We start from the raw sequence: 22,045 nt of genomic DNA, 5'->3' as shown, positions 1-22,045 counted from the left end.
GAACTCAGTTCCCCAGGATCAAAGTCCACTGCACTAACCACTAGGCTACTCCAAATTTCTTGAAACCAAAATCAATGCTCTCGCCATATATACCTGTAGATATACATCTATGCCAGCATCCTCATATGTATTTTGCAAAAGGCTCTGCATTTGACAGAGCCTTTAGTAAAATACTGGGGGAACTGTGATTGTATTAGTAAAATACTGGGGGAACTGTGATTGTTCAGAGATGGATGTTCAGATTCCTACCTCAGCATCCTTATCAAATAGCCCTAAAATAGACACCTACTTGGACTTCAACTTAGGCAACCTGTTACAAACTTATCTCTAAACGTTCTCTGTTTTATATACAGTAAAACTTCGGTTTTAGTTGACTTCGGTTATCGTCGTTTTCTGGTTTTCGTCGTTTTTTTTCATCCAAAAATTTGTCTTGGTTTTCGTCTCTTGCCTCGGATTTCGTCTTCAGCTGGCAGGGTCTGGAAGATGGAGAGGACAGCGCCAGTAACTGCTGCCGCTGCAACTTCAAAATTGCCGGCACGTTGCCGATCCTGATGAACAGGGGGTTACTTTTCTATCCGGCGCTGCTTGGGCGCTATCTATGCCACTAATAGTATAGGAGGTGGGGGGAGCCGCCGGCCTTTGCGCGTGCTTTGAGAGGAGAGCTGCTGATGTCGGACATGCGTGCGCTGCAGGACAGAGAAGCCGGCAACACTAGCTGCTTTAGCGCCACTGCATACCCATCGAGCTCGGCAAGGTGAGAAGGGGGAGATCTCCTCCGCTCGTTACTTGGGAGGGACTGAAAGGGAGTGTCGGGGAGGGTCAAGGTGTGGACGCTCACCCCGGTCAGCTCCCGGGCCTGTAGACAGAGGCGGCCAGGGCCCAGAGCTGGATGCTCACTGACGGTGATTTTTGTATTGTGCAGCACATCCTGGTAAAGCCTGTTGATTATTCTACTGTACTTTCTTATTGCCTCAGTTTTCGTTGGTTTCAGATTCCGCCAATTGTTTTCGGACTGATTACCGACAAAAACCGAGGATTTACTGTACTCAAATTGATTGTGCTTATCCTTGTTATTTAAATTTCAGTGCTGTTAAAGGTGTATATTTTTGATCCTGTTTCATGATAGTCCTATTATTAGGTTTCAATTTGGTCATTTCAAGTTTTCCTCTTTCATTGTGTCTGTATCTATACTTGTTCATTTTTCTATTGTTATGCTGTTAACAAAATTGTAAGTTTGATGTTAGACTGTACCTACTGTACACCACTGCCTTGGGTGAATCTCTTCATAAAGGCGGTTAATAAATCCCAATAAATAAATAAAATACTATAGTTTGAGAAACAGAGCAATCTATGTCAGTCCAATGTATTCTCCAAAACATTGTTGGATCCTCATCTGAATTCCAATAAGAAAATAACCTATTGCATAACTAACTTAGACTAAAATGATATACTGTATTTACTCAACAATAAGTATCCTTCTGTGGAAAAGTTGATGAACCCCTCATCAGTAACTGGTGGTATTTCCTTGAACAGTGTAGTAGATTTCTGTGCTGTCCTCACTGTAGTTACGTCAAATTTGACCATGTTATGGTCACTGTTTCCAAGTGGCCCCATCACAGCTACCTCTAGCACCAAATCCTCTTTGTCACTAAGGACTAAAATAGCCCCTCTTCTTATTGAGCTGCTCCATGATGCAGTCATTTATTTTCGTCTAGGAATTTTACCTCCCTAGCATGCTCTGGTGTGACATTTATCCAGTCAACATTGGGGTAATTGAAATTGTTCCTAGGTAGATTCACTTTTTCTGTTTGTAGACTATCTGATAGTGGATGGATGCAGCCCCAAATATTTAGAAATGGCCTTATAATCCTGTTCAGACAGATGATCATCAAACACTTTTTCATAGGTGTTGACCTGAAGCACACTTTTCATGCAAGGAAGTCCTCAAATATGACAAAGTTGCAACTGATCTGTATGGAAGAATCGGCCAAAATTCCTCAAGGGCAATGTGAGAGACTGATTAACAGTTGCAGGAAATGGAGGTGCCAGCAGTTACAAAATGAAGAATTCACACAAGGATACAAACAGTTTAATTGTTTTATTGCATGAATAATCATGAAAAATAATTTTTGGCCAAGTTTTTCATTCAGCCAGGTTATTCTTGTCTCCCAACCAGGTTTTAGATTATGTTCAAACATGATTAGATCCCAAAAATACAGGCTATCCTGAGTGGAGGAGTTGCCTAGTGGTTAGTGCAGTGGACTTTGATTATGGGGAACTGGATTTGTTTCCCACTGCAGCTCCTTGTGTCTCTGGGCAAGTTATTTAACCCTCAGTTGCCCCAGATACAAATAAATACCTGTACATACTATGTAAATCACTTTGAATGTAGTTGCAAAAACCACAGAAAGACGGTATATCAAGTTCCATTCCCTTCCCTTTTTCTTAGCATTGTATATTTGAATATATACGCTTCCTTGAAGAAGTAAAAGGTAAATATTTAGGTTGTCAAGTTACATTTCCACTGACAGAATTATTAATAATTCAGCATAGCTTCATATAGTTTATTGTATGTAATATAACTGTTTTGTGTAAATTTAAGGTTGTGCATGAGGACAGTTCTCCATTGGAAATCGTGTTCACTGTTGTGGTTTTCCCCAAGTATGGATATATTCGTCGGTTTGAATCAGAAGAAGGCTATATTGGTACAGAACAAAAGTCAATTTCAACCTTTACACAGCAGGACATTAACAGTGGGAACATTCAATATGTGCAGACTATTGCAAACCAGCAGCGAGACCATTTTACGGTGGATGCGACAAATGGTGTCCGACCAGTCAGTGGGATTGAGATCTTTGTGGACATCATTCCCAAGCTGATTCCATTACAGGTTCAGAACTTTACAGTAGTGGAAGGTGGTTCTAAGGCACTGACGGAGGACTATCTAAAGATTTCTGATCAGCATTTCATGGGCCTCAGTTGTGAATTCATTTTACTTGAGCCCCCAAAGTATGGTTACATTGAAAACACTCGTTTTCCGGGAGTAAACCTAACCACGTTTACTACAAAAGAGGTAATGTAAATGTTGCAGTATTGCTGTTTTGTATTTTCTTTCTTTAATCATCCAAAACCAGTTAAAATGTAGAATTTTCATATTCATGAGAAATATTTGGACTTTTTAGCCTTTGAGAAATAAATAATTGTAATGATGTAATCAGGAGATCTATCACTCTTTTCTGTATTTCTGTAGTTCTACTGCTAACTGTGTGGCTTTGGCAATCATCATCCCTGTCCCCCTCAGTTTACCTACTAATATCATATCTTATCTTATCTTCCTCTCCTTATGACATATCAGCCATCAGGTGTGCAGAATGTATAGATCTATATGAACATAAGAATAGCCATACTGGGTCAGACCAGTGGTCCATGTAGCCCAGTATCTTGTTTCCAATCATACTGGCTAATTCAGGTCACATGTACCTCTCTAGCAAAAGCTGCAATGTGAATATGTCTCCTGTGAATCCTGGAATTGAGCTGAGGCTATTAACCTATTACAGACCACTTTTTTTTTTTTAACCAGCCTGAGTTGGGTTTGAACTGGTGACGTATATGAAAAACTCTGTAACACTTTGATTCCCTTTTGACATACAGTTCTCATTTGGTTTTCCCCAGCAAGTAGGGTTTTCAGGTTATCCACAGTAAATTTTTATGAGATAAATCTGCCTGCATTGGAAAGCCATTATATGTAAATTTATTTTATCCATATCCTTTGTGGATATCTTGGAAATTTGTCTGGCTGTGGGGGTCCCTGGGTAGGTTTGAGAAGGCCTAGTTTACCCAGTATAATTGGGTGATAGTAGCTTACAATATGGATTTTCCATAGAATCTATTGCCAATAGATATTAAATGGAAACTTTTAATTTGGTTAGATCACTTTATTTTGGAAAGATAGATGGAAGATAGTGGGAAGTAAGTAGAGTCCTGTTTATGGAACGTGTGTCACTGGGGGAAAATGCCATTATTGAAAGATTAATCAAAAGATCCTGAATTAGTTATGATGGAATGGGGTAAAATGATTAAAACAACTTTAGATAGTAATTGCATAACCAGTCACTCAGAAAAAAACAATTGCTTTGGTATAACGACAAACTATTGACATTTAGAAGGAAATGGCTTGGCTTAAAGTAGATACTTTGGAGGCTAGACAACATTGGAGAGCTGAATTTAATATTTATAAATATAAAATGTTAGTAACAGAAGATCATCTAGTCAATGATGTAAGGAAAATAAGATGGTGGAGGATATTGGTCTACCAAAAGCAATTAGTAATAGTTGGCAAAAGAACTTGCCACCAGTAGAAGATCTAGCTATTTTAAAATAATTTAAGATCCTCAATTGAATTAAATGTCTGCCAGATTTAGAGTTGGAGGATATTGTTGGAAATATTAACAATGCTCCTGTTGACAAATATTGGGAGAATTTTTGTCAGTTTTAACCGGAGGAAGTAATATATTACTAAAAAAAAAAATTCTCTGCGTTCTTGTGCATTAGATCCTTATCCACTCTAGTTGTTAAAAACTGATCCCCAACTTTTCTATTCTATCTTTCTATGTGGAGAGAAAACTTATTTAATCAATGGTATTTCCGAGGTCCTCTAAGTTGTACTGTATTACCTATTGTTAGATCACTGTATTCTCTAAAACTATAGACCCATTTCCAACATCCCTATTTTCATAAAAATGACAGGAAGTTTAGGGTTTTTTTTTACTAAGGTGCACTGAAAAATGGCCTGTGCTTGTGTAGACGTGTGTATTGGACGCACGCAGGTCCATTTTTCAACACACCTGAAAAAAAGGCCTTTTTTTTGGCCGAAAATGGACATGTTGCAAAATGAAAATTGGCGCGCGTCCATTTTGGGCCTGAGACCTTACGACCCGCGGTAAGGTCTCATGCGTTAACCGGGCATAATTGCCAGTGTGCGTACAATGTTGATTATTGCCTGGTTAGTGCTGCGCACCGGAAAATTTCCGGTGCACCTACTGGACGCGCATACAAAATGAAATTACTGCCCGGGCCACGTTGTAGCCAGGCAGTAGTTCCAAATGGGTGTGTATAGGCGCCTACGCGGCTTAGTAAAAGGGCCCCTTAGCTGCTAAACAGCTTTCTGATAATTTAGAGCTACATGATGTACTTCATGGATCTCAGTCTGGATTCCACAGTGGCTTTAGCACTGGAAGTATGTTAGCTACTCTGACGACAGAAATAAGGTTATGTTTATCTAAAGGTAATAAGGTTGTACTATTAGAATTTGATTTAGCTTCAGTAGTGGATCTTGACATTTATTAAAATTACTGGATGAGGTAGGTCTTACAGTAATTGCAATAGTTTACTGTTTGTTTTGAAAAATAGAACCGAGGAATCAAACTTCTGGTGCCTTATATGTAGCGTTCCACAAGGGACATCCTTGTCTTTTTTTTTTTTTTTTTTTTTAAATGAGTACACTTGGAAGATAATTATTTCTAGTAAGCACAAAGCTTTTTATATATGTGGATGATATTACTCCACTGCTACCTGTTCCTCAGGAGCTAGATAACATTACAATCTTGATTTAAAATTGTTTAACTAAAACTGAAAAATGGGCTGGGCTAGTAATTATAAATTTAATTTTAAATAAGGATAAAGGGAGATGACTTTGTTTAGGGGTCTCCATTGCCTACTGTACTGTATATTTGAACATGGGTAATACTAAACTTCCATATCATCAAGCTGATCAATCCATAGACTGGTGGGTTGTGTCCATCTACCAGCAGGTGGAGATAGAGAGCAAACTTTTGCCTCCCTATATGTGGTCATGTGCTGCCGGAAACTCCTCAGTATGTTCTCTATCTCAGCAGGTGGTGGTCACACACAGCAGCAGCTCTGGCTAGGCCTCCAAGCCTAATCCTTAGGTTTTGTTGAGGCCTGGGGTTGAGGGCTCTTTTGAGCAAGTGCAAACCTGGTGGTGCCAGGTCCCTCCTTTTCTCCCCCCTCCCGCTGGCTCCGTTTAAAAAAAAAAAAAAAAAAAATTTTAAACGTCTTTAAAGGCGTTTAATTCGACGTTTCTTTAAACGTTCATTGCAGCTACTCACTGGGACACCAGTTCGTTACAGCTCGGAGCGGCAAGCAGGTAATTTTACCTTTTTATAGCGGGCAGGGGGTTCCCCGATTCTTCTCCTCGTGGCATATGGCGTCGGAGGGCGAGGGCGCAAAGGGTCGCTCCCCGGATCGCTGGAGCGCTTCTAGAGGGGATGCGGGGGTTTTACAACCTGATTCGCCCTTGATGGGTGACAGTTTAGTGACCGATGAATGTCCCGGTCGTTCCTCCGGCGTGGCGGTTTTTTCCCGCCATAAACGCCCATCCCCCGCTCCTCGCCTCCGCCATCTTGGCCGGCCACGCGGCTCGGACGGCTTCTTCGTGGGCCGCCCTTGAGGTTGGAGACATTAATGCTATGAACGCCCTTAATTTGGGCGACGGCACAAGCGGCTAAAGTTAAGCGCCGTTCTTCCCGCGCGGCTCCTTCGCGGAGTTTCGCGCCGGACGCCATTTTGGATGCGCAGCATGTCTCTCCCCCGCTATTGCGAGCGCCGGTTGAGAGTGCGTCTAGGGCTGTTGCCCAGGCTGCGGAAGTGCACAGTCTGGGGGGTTTCTCCCCCGAGTTTGTTTTGCTGCTGCATCAGGCTTTCCTCATGCAAAACGCTGCCCCTGCTCCCTCTTCTGATAAAGAGGTTGAGGTTCCCAGAGGGAAACGCCCTCGGGTTGATTTCCAGGCCTTGGAGGACTTTGTCTCCTCCGATGTAGATGAGGGCAGCGTGTCTGAGGTCTCCCAACGGTCCTTTGCGGATTCCTTGGAGGAGATAGATCCCCGCTCGGATGGAGCGGATGACCCCTCTGCAGCGCGGCTTTTTAGCCCAGAGGATTTGCCCAACCTGTTTTTACAGGCCATGGACACTTTGAAGATTTCCTCTCCGGAGGACGTCTCTCCCTCAGCCCCTGTTGGCTCTGCCATTATGCTGGGGACGAAGCGCCCGCCTAGATCCTTCCACGTGCATGATGCCATGCACACCTTAATTGCGGCTCAATGGGATGTCCCGGAAACGGGCCTTAAAGTGGCTAGGGCTATGTCCCGCCTCTATCCTTTGGCTGTGAGTGAACGTGAGGCCTATCTGTGGCCTACCGTGGATTCTTTAATCACTGCGGTGACTAAGAAAACGGCGTTGCCGGTGGAAGGTGGCACGGCCCTAAAGGACGCCCAAGACAGAAGATTGGAGGCGGCCTTAAGGTCGTCCTTTGAGGCAGCTGCTTTAAGTTTGCAGGCCTCAGTTTGCGGCTCCTATGTGGCCAGGGCGTGCCTGACTATGGTGCAGCGGGCTTCCCCCTCGGATCTTTCCTTGAGGGCTGATTGGCCGGCCCTGGAATCGGGCTTAGCCTATTTGGCAGACTTGCTGTATGATGTCTTGAGAGCCTCAGCTAAAGGCATGGCTCAGACAGTCTCTGCGCGGCGGTGGCTTTGGCTGAAACATTGGTCTGCTGACCACGCCTCTAAATCCCGCCTGGCTAGATTGCCTTTTAAAGGCAAGCTGCTCTTTGGGGTCGAGCTGGACAAAATCGTGACCGATCTCAGCACGTCTAAGGGCAAGAAATTACCAGAGGTCAGGGCTAGTACTCGTCCCGGTACCTCCAGAGGACGGTTGCTGGAAGCCCGTCGGTACCGCCCGGGCAAGTCGGGTTCCTCTGCCCCCTCTTCCTTCAAGAGGAATTTCTCCCCCAAGCAGCATTCCTTTCGCAGAGACCGCCGTCCCGGAGGTGCTCCCTCCGGTCCTCCCCCAGGGTCTCGTACCCAATGACGGGGCCTTGGTCCACGCCCCAGTGCAGATTGGAGGACGGCTGTCCTCATTTCTGGGCGAGTGGACCACTATAACTTCAGACGCGTGGGTGCTGGAAGTCATCAGAGACGGCTACAAGCTAGAGTTCTGCCAACCCTTAAGAGACGGGTTTGTACTCTCTCCCTGCAAGTCTCCGGTCAAGCTGTGGCAGTGCAGCAGACCTTGGACAACCTGATCCGCCTGGGTGCGGTCGTTCCGGTGCCAAAAAATCAGATTGGCAAGGGACGTTACTCCATTTACTTTGTGGTTCCAAAGAAAGGAGGTTCTGTCCGGCCTATCCTCGACCTCAAAGGGGTCAATCGGGCCTGGAAAGTGAGGCACTTTCGCATGGAGACTCTCCGCTCTGTTATAGCGGCAGTGAAGGCAGGAGAGTTCTTGGCTTCCTTGGACATCAAGGAAGCGTACCTGCATATTCCCATCTGGCCTCCTCTCCAACGCTTTCTGCGTTTTACAGTCCTGAGACGACACTTCCAGTTCAGAGCCCTCCCTTTCGGGTTGGCTACTGCTCCGCGGACCTTTTCCAAAGTAATGGGGGTCATAGCGGCCTTCCTGCTAAAGGAAGGAGTACAAGTCCATCCTTATCTGGACGACTGGTTGATCCGAGCCCCCTCTTATGCAGAGTGCGGCAAAGCTATGGACCGGGTAGTTGCTCTTGTGAGCTCCCTGGGATGGATCATCAACTGGAAGAAGAGCCAGCTGCGCCCGACTCAGTCCCTGGAGTATCTGGGAGTTCGATTCGACACCCAAGTGGGCAGAGTGTTCCTGCCAGACAATCGGATTGTCAAGCTTCAGGCTCAGGTGGACTAGTTCCTAGTAGCCTCTCCTATTCGGGCTTGGGACTACTTGCAGCTGTTGGGCTCTGACGGCCATGATGGAAGTAGTGCCCTGGGCCAGGGCTCATATGAGACCACTACAGCTATCTCTGCTGCTGCGCTGGACTCCGATGTCGGAGGATTATGCTGTGCGCCTTCCCGTGGACCCAGCAGTGCGCAAGGCGCTGGGCTGGTGGACGCAGACAGACAAGTTGTCTGCAGGATTGCCTCTGGTGACCCCGGAGTGGATTGTCGTCACGACAGACGCCTCTTTGATGGGCTGGGGAGCCCACTGCTTGGGAAGGACAGCGCAGGGGCTCTAGTCTCCTGCAGAGGCAAGTGGTCTATCAACCTCCTGGAACTCAGAGCCATTCGGTTGGTGTTATTGGAGTTTATCCCGGTACTGGTGTTGTAGCCTGTACGGGTCCTGTCGGACAATGCCACGGCTGTGGCCTATATCAACCGCCAGGGAGGTACCAAGAGCGCCCCTCTAGCCAAGGAGGCTATGAGTCTTTGCCAGTGGGCGGAAGCGAACCTGGAGCAGCTTTCAGCGGCCCACATTGCCGGAGTCATGAATGTCAAGGCGGACTTTCTCGGTCGCCATACCTTGGAGCCCGGAGAGTGGCAGCTATCTGCTCAGGCGTTCTTGGACATTACGAAGCGCTGGGGCCAGCCGAGCCTAGATCTGATGGCGTCATCGGCCAATTGCCAAGTGCCGCGCTTTTTCAGCAGACGACGGGACCCTCGATCCCTGGGAGTAGATGCTCTTCTCCAACAGTGGCCGACACAAGAGCTCCTCTATGTGTTCCCGCCCTGGCCCATGTTGGGCAGGGTGCTAGACCGGGTGGCAAAGCATCCCGGCAGGGTAATCCTGGTGGGTCCGGATTGGCCCAGACGTCCCTGGTATGCGGACTTGATCAGGCTCTCAGTCGACGATCCTCTGCGGCTGTCAGTGGAGCAGGGCCTGTTACATCAGGGTCCCGTGGTGATGGAGGATCCCTCTCCCTTTGGTCTTACGGCCTGGCTATTGAGCGGCAGCGTCTGAGGAAGAAGGGCTTCTCAGACAAGGTCATCGCCACTATGCTGAGAGCGAGGATGCGCTCTACTTCTACTGCTTACGCCAGGGTTTGGCGTATCTTTGCAGCATGGTGTGAAGCAGGCTCACTTTCTCCCTTCACTGCTCCAATTTCTTCAGTGTTGGCGTTCCTGCAAGAAGGTCTGGAGAAAGGCCTGTCGCTCAGTTCCCTTAAAGTCCAGGTAGCGGCTCTGGCTTGCTTCAGGGGCCGCCTGAAGGGTGCTTCCCTGGCTTCGCAGCCAGATGTGGTGCGCTTTCTCAAGGGAGTTAATCACCTGCGCCCTCCTCTGCACTCAGTGGTGCCTGCGTGGAATCTCAACCTGGTGCTAAGAGCATTGCAGAAGCCGCCTTTTGAACCCTTGTCGAGGGCATCTCTGAAAGACCTGACGTTGAAAGCAGTCTTTTTGGTGGCTATCACTTCAGCCAGAAGAGTTTCCGAGCTCCAGGCGCTCTCATGTCGAGAGCCTTTTCTGCAGTTCACTGAGGCAGGAGTGACTATTCGCACAGTGCCTTCCTTCCTGCCCAAGATTGTTTCTCGCTTCCATGTGAATCAGCAGCTCTGTCTCCCTTCCTTTCGTAGGGAGGACTACCCAGAGGAGTACTCTGCTCTTAAATATCTGGATGTGAGACGAGTCATCTTCAGATACTTGGAAGTGACCAATGATTTCCGGAAATCGGATCATCTGTTTGTCCTGTTTGCAGGTCCTCGTAAGGGTCTGCAGGCTGCTAAGCCTACAGTGGCAAGATGGGTCAAGGAAGCCATTGCAGCGGCTTATGTGGCCGCGGGGAAGGTGCCGCCTATCCAGCTGAAGGCTCACTCCACGAGAGCTCAGGCGGCCTCGATGGCAGAGGCCGGATCCGTCTCCTTGGAAGAGATATGCAAGGCGGCAACTTGGGCTTCGGCTCATACATTCTCCAAGCATTACTGTTTGACTGTGGCTGCACGGGCGGAGGCCCGGTTTGGAGCTTCAGTGTTGAGGTCAGGGATTTCAATGTCCCGCCCTGGGTGAGTACTGCTTCGGTACATCCCACCAGTCTATGGATTGATCAGCTTGATGATATGGAAGGTAAAATTATGTATAATCATACCTGATAATTTTCTTTCTATTAATCATAGCTGATCAATCCATAGCCCCTCCCAGATATCTGTTCTGTTTTTATTCTGGTTGCATTTCAGGTTCAAGTTTAGTCTTCAGTTATTTCAGAAAGACTTCGTGTTCAAGTTCTTTCACTTGGATTCTTCAAGAGTTGAGACGAGTTTGTGTTACAGTGAGCTGCTGCATTCCTCTCCCCTCCGTTTTACGGGGCTGGATTGAGACATAAATTCTGCCGGCACTCCCTCCCGCTTCGTGCGGCTGTAGGGCAGCTTTGTACCCCTCCCGCTTCGGCGGTGTTAGGGTCAGTCAGCTCCTCCCGCGGTTGCGGTTGCAGGATAAGCCAGATCCCCCCGCATCGGCGGGTGTGGTGTCCCTCCCCCGCTCCGCGGGGATGAGCTGGACGGATTCCCCTCCCCCACTTGTGTGGGGATGAGCTGGGTTAATTCCCCTCCCCCGTTTCGGCGGTGGTGAGCTGGGCAGAGTGTCCCTTCGTGGGTGTAATTCTCTAAGTGCTGAGTCCTGCGGATGGAGCTTTGATATCGACATACTGAGGAGTTTCCGGCAGCACATGACCACATATAGGGAGGCAAAAGTTTGCTCTCTATCTCCACCTGCTGGTAGATGGACACAACCCACCAGTCTATGGATTGATCAGCTATGATTAATGGAAAGAAAATTATCAGGTATGATTATACATAATTTTACCATATGTTAGAATCCTTTTTAAAAATTTTAGCTGTCACATTAGACTTGTGCCTAACTATGGATTAATAATAATAACATTAATAATATGACAACATAGGGTTTTTTATATACATATAAATTAAAAATGCTTCAATGAATTTGTAAATATTTTTCATTTACACAGTTTGAGATGATAGTATAGGATTATTGCAACATTTTATGTATAGGATGTAATTCTACAATGAAGAAAATGTAGCAAACCTTGCATAATATATCAGCACGTCTAATCTGGAAAAGTAAGTATTTAAAAGTGGAGTTGCTTTATCATCTTTAGACTACATTGGCTCACTCCATTTTCAAATTGCCTACTTTTATATTTAGAATAATCCATGGGCTAGCCCTAGTGTATAAGGTGCATTTGTTAGATTTTCCACCATTTGAAAAATGTTTACATAATCAATGTGATTTGATTCTTCACTTTTCCTCTGTAAAAGGGGTTAAATATAAGGAAATACTTTCTCTCTATATCGCTTATCAAGCTGCATGTAGCTGGAATTTACTACCATCAGATATTAGACTGGAATCTAACTATATGCAGTTTAGAAAAAAAGTTTAAAATTTCTGAAACAGTTTTTAAAGATTAGCCTAATTGTTTCAAACTAGTATTAATTTTAATGTAATTCCTATTGTTATATTAGTTTTTTGATTTTGTAACTCGCAGTAAACCAAATGGTTTCAGTATACAAGAATCTGTATTGTATTGTTTTCTCTCCCCATCCGCATCAAAACTGTCGGACAGGTCCTATCACCAAAGTTGGTGTCCAGACCTTTACCTCAGAGGAGGTAATATGTATATACATTTTTTATCATACTGGTTAAGAATTATAACGTGAATGAAAAGTGGCATGCATGCAAAAGAGAATGTGGTAAAGGCAGTTAGCTTAGCGGAGTTTAAAAAAGGTTTGGATGGCTTCCTAACGGAAAAGTCCATAGACTGTTATTAAATGGACTTGGGGAAAATCCAGCAGTATAAATTGTTTTGTACTTTTTTGGGATCTTGCCAGGCATTTGTGATCTGGATTGGCCACAGTTGGAAACAGGATGCTGGGCTTGATGGACCTTTGGTCTTTCCCAGTATGGCAATACTTATGTACTTATGTAAATGCTGATAATTTACTGTTACTAGCAATAATTATGATGTTGTTATATGTGCAACTTCTGTATTTTGATCTTTAAAAGCTAAAACACTGTTGGGGTTGTTTACTAAAGCTTAGCTCGAGTTATCTGCAGCAGGGCCCATAGGAATAAAATTGGCCCTGCTGCAGATAACTCAAGCTAAGCTTTAGTAAACAGGGGGGTATATAATGGTAGATTATTTCAAAACCTGGTACATTTTACATTTTGGTATATGTTTCCCCAGGTACAGCAAGAATTAATTTACTATGTTCATGACGGTAGTGACACATTGCATGACAACTTTGCAATTCTTGCTAATAACTCAGAGCTCTGGAAACAGAGTTTGCCCCAAATGGTTTTTGTAGCTGTTGAGTCGGTAAATGATGAAGTTCCAGTAATAACGGCAAACAGCATATTTAAGGTAAGCGAGTTCCCACTTTTTCATTTATTCAACAAGTGTTACAATATAAAGTTCAGATTGTAATATTTTTTAACTGTTTCAAAGATACTTGTCTATGTATGTGGGTGTATCTGCCTATAACCCCCCAAACAGAAATGCTGTACATATTCACAGTGTCATTTCCATGTTAAATTGTGATTTTTAGTCCCTGGTAAGTTTGCAGAAAAATTATTGTTTTCACACACAGCCTTTTGAAAATTTAATGACATTTTATTCATTCATTTTTTTAAGGCAGACTTAAAAACAGTTCCATTTAGTCATTTTACATAGAAATATAGAAAATAACGGCAAAGAGCTCTACAATCCCTTCCGTGCCCTCAGAGATCCTCTGTGCTTATCCCATGATTTTATGAATTCAGATACAGTTTTCATCTGTACCACATCCACTGGAAGATTGATCCATTCATGCGCCACCCTTTCCATAAAGAAATATTTCCTTAGGCTATCCCTTTTCATGTTCATTTATGACTTCTCGTTCCAGAGCTTCCTTTCAGTTGAAAGAGACCCACCTCATGTGCATATATAAGTACATAAGTATTGCCATACTGGTGCAGACCAAAGGTCCATCAAGCCCAGCATCCTGTTTCCAACAGTGGCCAATCCAGGTCACAAATACCTGGCAAGATCCCAAAAAAGTACAAAACATTTTATACTGCTTATCACAGAAATAGTAGATTTTCCCCAAGTTCATTTAATAATGGTCTATGGACTTTTCCTTTAGGAAGCCGTCCAAACCTTTTTTAAACTCTGCTAAGCTAACCTCCTTTACCACATTCTCTGGCAATGAATTCCAGAGTTTAATTACACGTTGAGTGAAGAAACATTTTCTCCGATTCGTTTTAAATTTACTACATTGTAGCTTCATCGCATGCCCCCTAGTCCTAGTATTTTTGGAAAGCATAAACAGATGCTTTACATCTACCCATTCAACTCACTCCACTCATTATTTTATAGACCTCTATCATATTTCCCCTCAGCCGTCTTTTCTCCAAGCTGAAGAGCCCTAGACGCTTTAGCCTTTCCTCATAGGGAAGTTGTCCCATCCCCTTTATCTCTGAATCGGCAGTGCAGTGCCAGCATACAGTTCCTCGCATCTGGGTGAAAGAAGCAGATCGCCTTCTTTGCCTTCCCTCACTGTGTCCCGCCCTAGCGGAAATAGGAAGTTACATCAGAGGAGGGCGGAACACAGTGAGGGAAGGCCCGAGGAGGCGATCTCCTTCATCAAGACGCTGCCGATTCAGAGATTTGTTTTTAAATGCAGGGGGCCGAGGAACAGACAGAATGGGGCTGTCGAGGGAGCTGAGGGTAGGCAGGTAGAGACTTGGTGGGAGGGGGGCTCAGATGGGAGAAGGGAGCTAGAACTGGGGTCTGAGAATGGGCAGGAGGGAGAATGGGGCCATGCCTGATACAGGGGCAGGTGGGAGAATGGGTCTGGGGCTGAAAAGGGGGGGCAGATGAGAGGCTGGGGCTGAAAAGGGGGGTCATAATGCAAGACAGGTGGATGAAGGAGACGAACTGGGGGCTGAAAAGGAGGGTAGGTGGGATAAGGGGGCTAGTACTGGAACTGGGGGCTGAAAAGGGGCAGACTTCGCGCCTTCTGTCTCGCTGCACCCTACGCCTGGAATAAACTTCCTGAGCCCTTACGTCTTGCCCCATCCTTGGCCACCTTTAAATCTAGACTGAAAGCCCACCTCTTTAACATCGCTTTTGACTCGTAACCACTTGTAACCACTCGCCTCCACCTACCCTCCTCTCTTCCTTCCCGTTCACATTAATTGATTTGATTTGCTTACTTTATTTATTTTTTGTCTATTAGATTGTAAGCTCTTTGAGCAGGGACTGTTTTTCTTCTGTGTTTGTGCAGCGCTGCGTATGCCTTGTAGCGCTATAGAAATGCTAAATAGTAGTAGTAGTAGGGTTGAAACTGGGGAGATTGGGGACTGAAGAGGGGACAGGGAGAAAGTGGCTGGGGCTGAATCTCGGGACTGGTGGTGGGAGAAAAGGGTTGGGGCTGAAACTAGGAGCTGAAACTGTGGACTGTTGAGATAATGGGGCTGGAACTGAGGGCTGAAAAGAAGGGGCAGAGAGAGAGGGGACAGATCCTGGATGGAAGGGAGAGAGAGGGAGGGCAAATCCTGGATGGATGGGAGAGGAGGAGGAGGGCAATGGTGGATGGAAAGGGCAGCCTTCAAACATGCTGTGGTCACACCACTCCTTAAGAAGCCTTCACTTGACCCTACCTGTCCTTCCAACTATCGACCCATCTCCCTCCTCCCCTTCCTCTCCAAGATACTTGAACGCCGTTCACCACCGCTGTCTTGACTTTCTTTCATCTCATGCTGTTCTTGACCCACTCCAATCTGGTTTTCGCCCTCTTCATTCAACTAAAACTGCACTTACAAAAGTTTCCAACGACCTGTTTCTGGCCAAATCCAAAGGTCTCTATTCTATCCTCATCCTTCTCGATCTATCCGCCGCTTTTGACACTGTTGATCACAGCCTACTCCTTGATACGCTGTCTTCACTTGGATTCCAGGGCTCTGTTCTTTCCTGGTTCTCCTCCTACCTCTCGCTTCGCACCTTTAGTGTACACTCTGGAGGATCCTCTTCCACTTCTATCCCACTACCAATCGGTGTACCTCAAGGTTCTGTTCTCGATTCCTCTCCTGTTCTCCATCCACACTTCTTCCCTTGGCTCTCTGATATCATCCCATGGCTTTCAATACCATCTCTACGCTGACGACTCCCAGATCTACCTCTCTACCCCTGAAATCTCAACCAGCATCCAGACCAATGTTTCAGCCTGCCTATCTGATATTGCTGCCTGGATGTCTCAACGTCATCTGAAACTTAACATGGCCAAAACCGAGCTTCTCATCTTTCTCCCTAAACCCACCTCTCCTCTCCCCCTTTCTCTATTTCTGTGGAGAGCACTCTCATTCTCCCTGTCTCATCAGCTCGTAACCTTGGGGTCATCTTCGACTCCTCTCTCTCCTTCTCTGCTCACATTCAGCAGATTGCCAAAACCTGTTGTTTCTTTCGCTATAACATCAGCAAAATCCGTCCCTTCCTCTCTGAGCACTCTACCAGAACCCTTATCCACACTCTTATCACCTCTCGCCTAGACTATTGCAACCTGCTTCTCACCGGCCTCCCACTTCGCCATCTCTCTCCTCTTCAATAAGTCCAAAACTCTGCTGCGCAACTCATTTTCTGCCAAAGTTGCTATGCTCACATTAGCCTTCTCCTCAAGTCACTTCACTGGTTCTCTATCCGTTTCCGCATTCAGTTCAAACTTCTCTTACTGACCTATAAGTGCATTCACTCTGCTGCTCCCCAGTACCTCTCCACTCTTGTCTCTTCCTAAGCTCCCCCTCGGGTACTCCACTCTGTAGATAAATCTCTCTTGTCCATCCCCTTCTCCTCTACTGCTAATTCCAGACTCTGTTCCTTTTATCTCGCTGCACCTCACGCCTGGAATAGACTTCCCGAGCCTGTACGTCTAGCCCCGTCTTTGGCCGTTTTCAAGTCCAGGCTAAAAGCCCACCTCTTTGACACTGCTTTTGACTCCTAACCACTACTCACTTGCCCTTTACCCCACCTCTTTTATTCCCTTACCTCTTAATTTTTCTGTCTGTTTACCTGTCTTATTTAGATTGTGAGCTCTTTGAGCAGGGACAGTCTTTTCGTGTATGGTGTACAGCGCTGCGTATGCCTTGTAGCGCTATAGAAGTGATAAGTAGTAGTAGAATGTCACAACTGTCAGAAATGGTGAGCCCTTGGACCAAAGCCGGAGCTTTAGCAGACAAATCACCGGGGCTGGCACAGGTAGGAATCAGAACAGACTGGACTAGGATAAACTAACAGACTCAACAAGGCAGGACAGAGGTAACTAAACACAATGGACAACACAAGAACCGGATCCAGACAAGGAAAGGGAAATGGGACTTGATATACCGCCTTTCTGAGGTTTTTGCAACTACATTCAAAGCGGTTTACATATATTCAGGTACTTATTTTGTACCAGGGGCAATGGAGGGTTAAGTGACTTGTCCAGATTCACAAGGAGCTGCAGTGGGAATCGAACTCAGTTCCCCAGGATCAAAGTCCACTGCACTAACCACTAGGCTACTCCTGCACTCCAGAACTGGAACCCAGACAGGACAAGGCAAGACTCGGAACTGGATTAAAACTGGGACTGGGACCCAGAAATGCAAGACAAGGCAAAACACGGAAGTAGATTAAAACTGGGTCCAGAAAAGGGCAAGACAAGGACTGGATCTGGACAGGACTAGACTGAAAGAGACAAGACAAAGCACACCTAGACAGGCAAGACAGGGTAGGAGCTAGGCAACAAGAATAACAGAAGCAAGACAATAAGGCAGGAACAGGATTCAGGATTCTCAAACAGGCTTGGCTGGAACAGGATTCAGGATTCTCAAACAGGATTCAGGATTCTCAAACAGGCTTGGCTGGAACAGGATTCAAGATTCTCAAACAGGATTCAGGATTCTCAAACAGGCTTGGCTGGAACAGGATTCAAGATTCTCAAACAGGCTTGGCTGGAGCAGGATTCTCAAACAGGCTTGGCTGGAACAGGTTTCAGGATTCTCAAACAGGATTCAGGATTCTCAGACAGGCTTGGCTGGAACAGAATTCTGGAACGGGCATGGTTTGACTGGAACAGAATTCTGGAATGGGCTTGGCTTGACTGGAACAGGATGCTGGAACAGACGTGGGTTGGATTGACTGGAACAGGATTCTGGAACGGGCATCGCTTGACTGGAACAGGATGCTGGAATGGGCTTGGCTTGACTGGAACCGGAGTCTGAAAGGGCCTTGGCTTAGCAGGGAACTGGGACAGAAGTAGCTCAAACATAGAGCAGGAGCAGAACCTGGCTCAAACACACACAGGAACAGAACTTGGCAGAAACAGAGCTCAAGAGCCAGGAAGCAAAAATGGCAGGCAAAGGATTAAGCAGACTAAGATAAGACAAAGAAGCAATGTGCTTACCAGCATCCACAGCTAGAAGGGAAAGGCCAGGCAGATTGAGAGGCAGCAGACACACCTTCAGGCGCAAGCCTCTCAGGAACAAAGCCAAGCAGAGATATGACCTATACAGGTAACACAGAGGCAAATTAAGAGACCTCTTAATTTGCAAAGGAAAAACATGATAGTTCCCAAGTGCTTATAAAGGAGTAGGCTGATGATGTCACAAGTAGGAAATGAAGCAGAAGCAGGAAGACCAAAGCGAGGCTTGGCTTACAGGAAGAACAACAACAGGAAATGAAGCAGAAGCAGGGAGACCAAAGCGAGGCTTGGCTTACAGGAAGAACAACAATAGGGAATAAGGCAGACTGGAGAGGTCACAGAGCTAGATACAGAGAAATAGTAGGTCTGGACATAAGAGCACGGCCACAACCGTGACACAGAGAGAGAGGGTAAACTCTGGATGGAAGGTATAGAGAGAGAAGACAGTGGTTGGAAGAGAGAGGGCAGACCAGGTCAGATGGTGGATTGGCGGAGCAGAGATTGCAGATGCTAGATGGAAGGGAGAAAGAGGGCAGATAGTGGTTGGAAGGGGCAGAGGGAGAGAGAGGGCAGATGGCCTGAGGGGAAAAGCAGCCGCATGGGAAGGCTACGCAGCAGAACAAAGAAGAGCAGCGCTGGAGGATGATCTTTTCTGCTGGCAAGGCCTTGGGATCCCCGCCAGCCAAGGTACTTGACAGGTGCGGCAGGTGAGCGGCTTCAGTGATCGGGGAGTGGTGGTGGCAATGATCCGGGGGTGCGGCTGCGATCCTGGGGGGGCCCCGGCGGCGGTCTTGCCCCAGGCCCGGCTCAGTCTCTTGACTGCCCTCTGCATAATCACTCATAATGGAGAGGCCCGAACTCCATTATTTCCCCCCCCCCCCCCCCCCACACACACACACACACATCTGCCAGCAAAACAAAAGAAAACCCTTTACTTATGGGATAGCTACTAGATTAATTCCCAGTTTTCCAGAGGCTTTTAAAATGTCAATTTCTATTTCTATCCCCTCACCTTCCTGATTTGGTACAGGGACAATTCTCAAACTCCATGGGATCTTCCCTGACTTCATCTGGAGCATTAGTGTTTTCCACTTCCAAGGACTGGGGAGCTGTTCCTTCTCCTCTCTGCTCCAGTCCCAGATGTTAGGAGTTTTAAAGACCTCCACCATCTCTGGAAGATCCCTCCTTGTTGAGCTGGGTAACCAGGATTTTTCCTGAACCTTCTCAACCTTTCATTAAAAGACCTGGGGCGCCCTCTGTTGGTTGCATGTTTATTTGCAACTGGTTTTCTTGAGCTATCCTTATTCCAGACAATAGTAGGAGGGTGTTGAGCTTGAGGTGGAAGTGCCCTTACAAAACCTCTTCCCTCCCCCCCTCACAATGGTCATAACCCACAAATCTGGATTCACCTGCTGTGACTAAAGGAAAGAAAATGATCAGTTAAGACATAGTTTTTCTTTTTCAGCTGGCTAAAAATCCTCTTACCTAAGGAGGTGAACTCTATTTTAATTACACAAAAGCCTTTGGAAACCTGTCAGTATTTTTAGTTTGTAGATACTTTTCCTTCAATAATTTTCAGAGACTTGGACTCCTTTTTCTGTGGTTACTTATTCCAACCAAAATGTACATAACTTTTCAAACGTATATGCAACACACATACTTTATCCATGTGAAGGTCACCCAGAGGCCATGCAGTAGTCTATTCTATAATGAATGTAAGATTGTTGGCCAAAATTCTGGCAGAATGGTTAAATGTGATGCCATCTGGTGCATGTGGATTAGTTGGGTTTTATATAATAACCAAAATCCACTAATTGAAAATGTCTTATGAAAGGAAGGAAAAAGGCCTCTAAGAGCTCATGAATCATACAGATTTTTTAAGACCTGAACAGATCAAAGAATCTTCTCTTCACCCTTGGCCAAAAAACCTTCCTTCTTGATGTCCTTTAACTTTTTTCATTTTTTTTAGTCTTTATAAGTATAATGTCTATCAAAAAAACTCAGTGATGTGATCTGTACTATATCGAGCTACAGCAAATTGACAAAGTCCAACTTTTAGCTGTCACTGCCAAATGATGCAGTCATACCAGCAAAAGCACCAAAAAGTGTCATAGCATTAACTGTTGATTGAATCGCTTATCTTTGAAAGGCACTGGTGGAATTTGTGTTGAACCGAACTCTCTTTCTCCTTCCCCCAGGCCAACGGTGGCCAGTGTTTCGCACTGCTGCTTCAGGGTCCTGGTAGCGGGACGCTCTCGTACTTAAAGTGAATTGTGAATTTAAATGGCATATGTTGAGTGTGTGGTGTGCCCATCAGAGAAAACTAGGCAGGGGTAAGGAGACTTTTGGCCTTACCATTCATTAGATGTAATGAAAAATTTTCCTAGGGATCACTGAATGAAATCTCTGTAAACCTGGAGGATGTAATGGTGCAATTTGACAAATTGAAGAGTAGCAGATCTACTGGACCAGATGGTATTCATCTCAGAGTACTGATAAAATTGAAAGATGAACTTACAGAACTATTGTTAGTAATATGTAATTTATCTTTAAAAGCAAGCATGATACTGGAAGATTGAAGTTTGGCCAATGTAACGCTGATTTTTTAAAAAGGTTTCAGAGGAGATCTGGGAAATTATAGACCAGTGAGCCTGACATCAGTGCTGGGCAAAATGGTAGAGACTATTATAAAGAACAAAATTACAGAGTATATTCAAAAACATGGATTAATGAGACAAAGCCAACATGGATTTAGCGAAGGGAAATCTTGCCTCACCAATCTATTACATTTCTTTGAAGGGGTGAACAAAAACATGTGGATAAAGGTGAGCCGGTCGATATTGTGTATCTGGATTTTCAAAAGGCATTTGACAAAGACTCCAGAGGAAATTGAAGGGTCATGGGATAGGAGGTAGTGTCCTTTTGTGGATTAAAAACTGGTTAAAAGATAGAAAACAGAGAGTAGGTTTAAATAGTCAATATTTTCAATAGAGAAGGGTAGATAGTGGGGTTCCCCAGGGGTCTGAGCTGAGACCACTGCTTTTTAGCTTATTTATAAATGATCTAGAGATGGGAGTAACTAGTGAGGTAATTCAATTTGCTGATAACACAAAGTTATTCAAATTTGTTAAATCGCAAGAGGATTGTGAAAAATTACAAGAGGACCTTACGATACTGGGAGATTGGGCATCTAAATGGCAGATGACATTTAATGTGAGCAAGTGCAAAGTGATGCATGTGGGAAAGAGGAACCCGAACTATAGCTACGTAATGCAAAGTTCCACATTAGGAATCACTGACCTGGAAAGGAATTTAGGTGTCATCGTTGATGATACGTTGAAACCCTCTGCTCAGTGCGCGGTAGCAGATAAGAAAGCAAATGGAATGTGTTAGGTATTATTAGGAAAGGAATGGAAAACAGAAATGAGGATGTTATAATGCCTTTGTATCGCTCCATGTTACGACTGCACCTTGAATATTGTGTTCAATTCTGGTCTCCGCATCTAAAAAAAGATATAGTGGAATTAGAAAAGGTACAGAGAAGGGCAACGAAAATGATAATGGGAATGGGACGACTTCCCTATGAGGAAAGGCTAAAATGGCTAGGGCTCTTCAGCTTGGAGAAAAAAAACAGCTGAGGGGAGATATGATAGAGGTCTTTAAAATAATGTGTGGAGTGGAATGGGTAGACGTGAATCGCTTGTTTACGCTTTCCAAAAATACTAGGACTAGGGTGCATGCAATGAAACTACAAAGTAGTAAATTTAAAATGAATCAGAGAAAATT

General features: G+C 45.3%; 1 protein-coding gene across 1 annotated transcript in view; it reads left to right on the top strand.

Annotated features, from left to right (window-relative positions):
- LOC115461873 (chondroitin sulfate proteoglycan 4-like) overlaps window positions 1–22,045 on the top strand; it is a 122,248-nt gene that overhangs the window by 50,785 nt on the left and 49,418 nt on the right. Inside the window, exons 4-5 of the mRNA XM_030191932.1 lie at window positions 2,603–3,073; window positions 13,012–13,188. Of these exons, the coding sequence (XP_030047792.1) occupies window positions 2,603–3,073; window positions 13,012–13,188 (648 nt within the window). The remainder of the gene's footprint in view (window positions 1–2,602; window positions 3,074–13,011; window positions 13,189–22,045) is intronic.

The sequence above is a fragment of the Microcaecilia unicolor genome, chromosome 2, assembly GCF_901765095.1.
Source record: "Microcaecilia unicolor chromosome 2, aMicUni1.1, whole genome shotgun sequence".
NCBI classification, from domain to species: domain Eukaryota; kingdom Metazoa; phylum Chordata; class Amphibia; order Gymnophiona; family Siphonopidae; genus Microcaecilia; species Microcaecilia unicolor.
The sequence above is the reverse complement of the archived record's forward strand: the minus strand, read 5'-3'. Positions and strand labels throughout refer to the sequence as shown.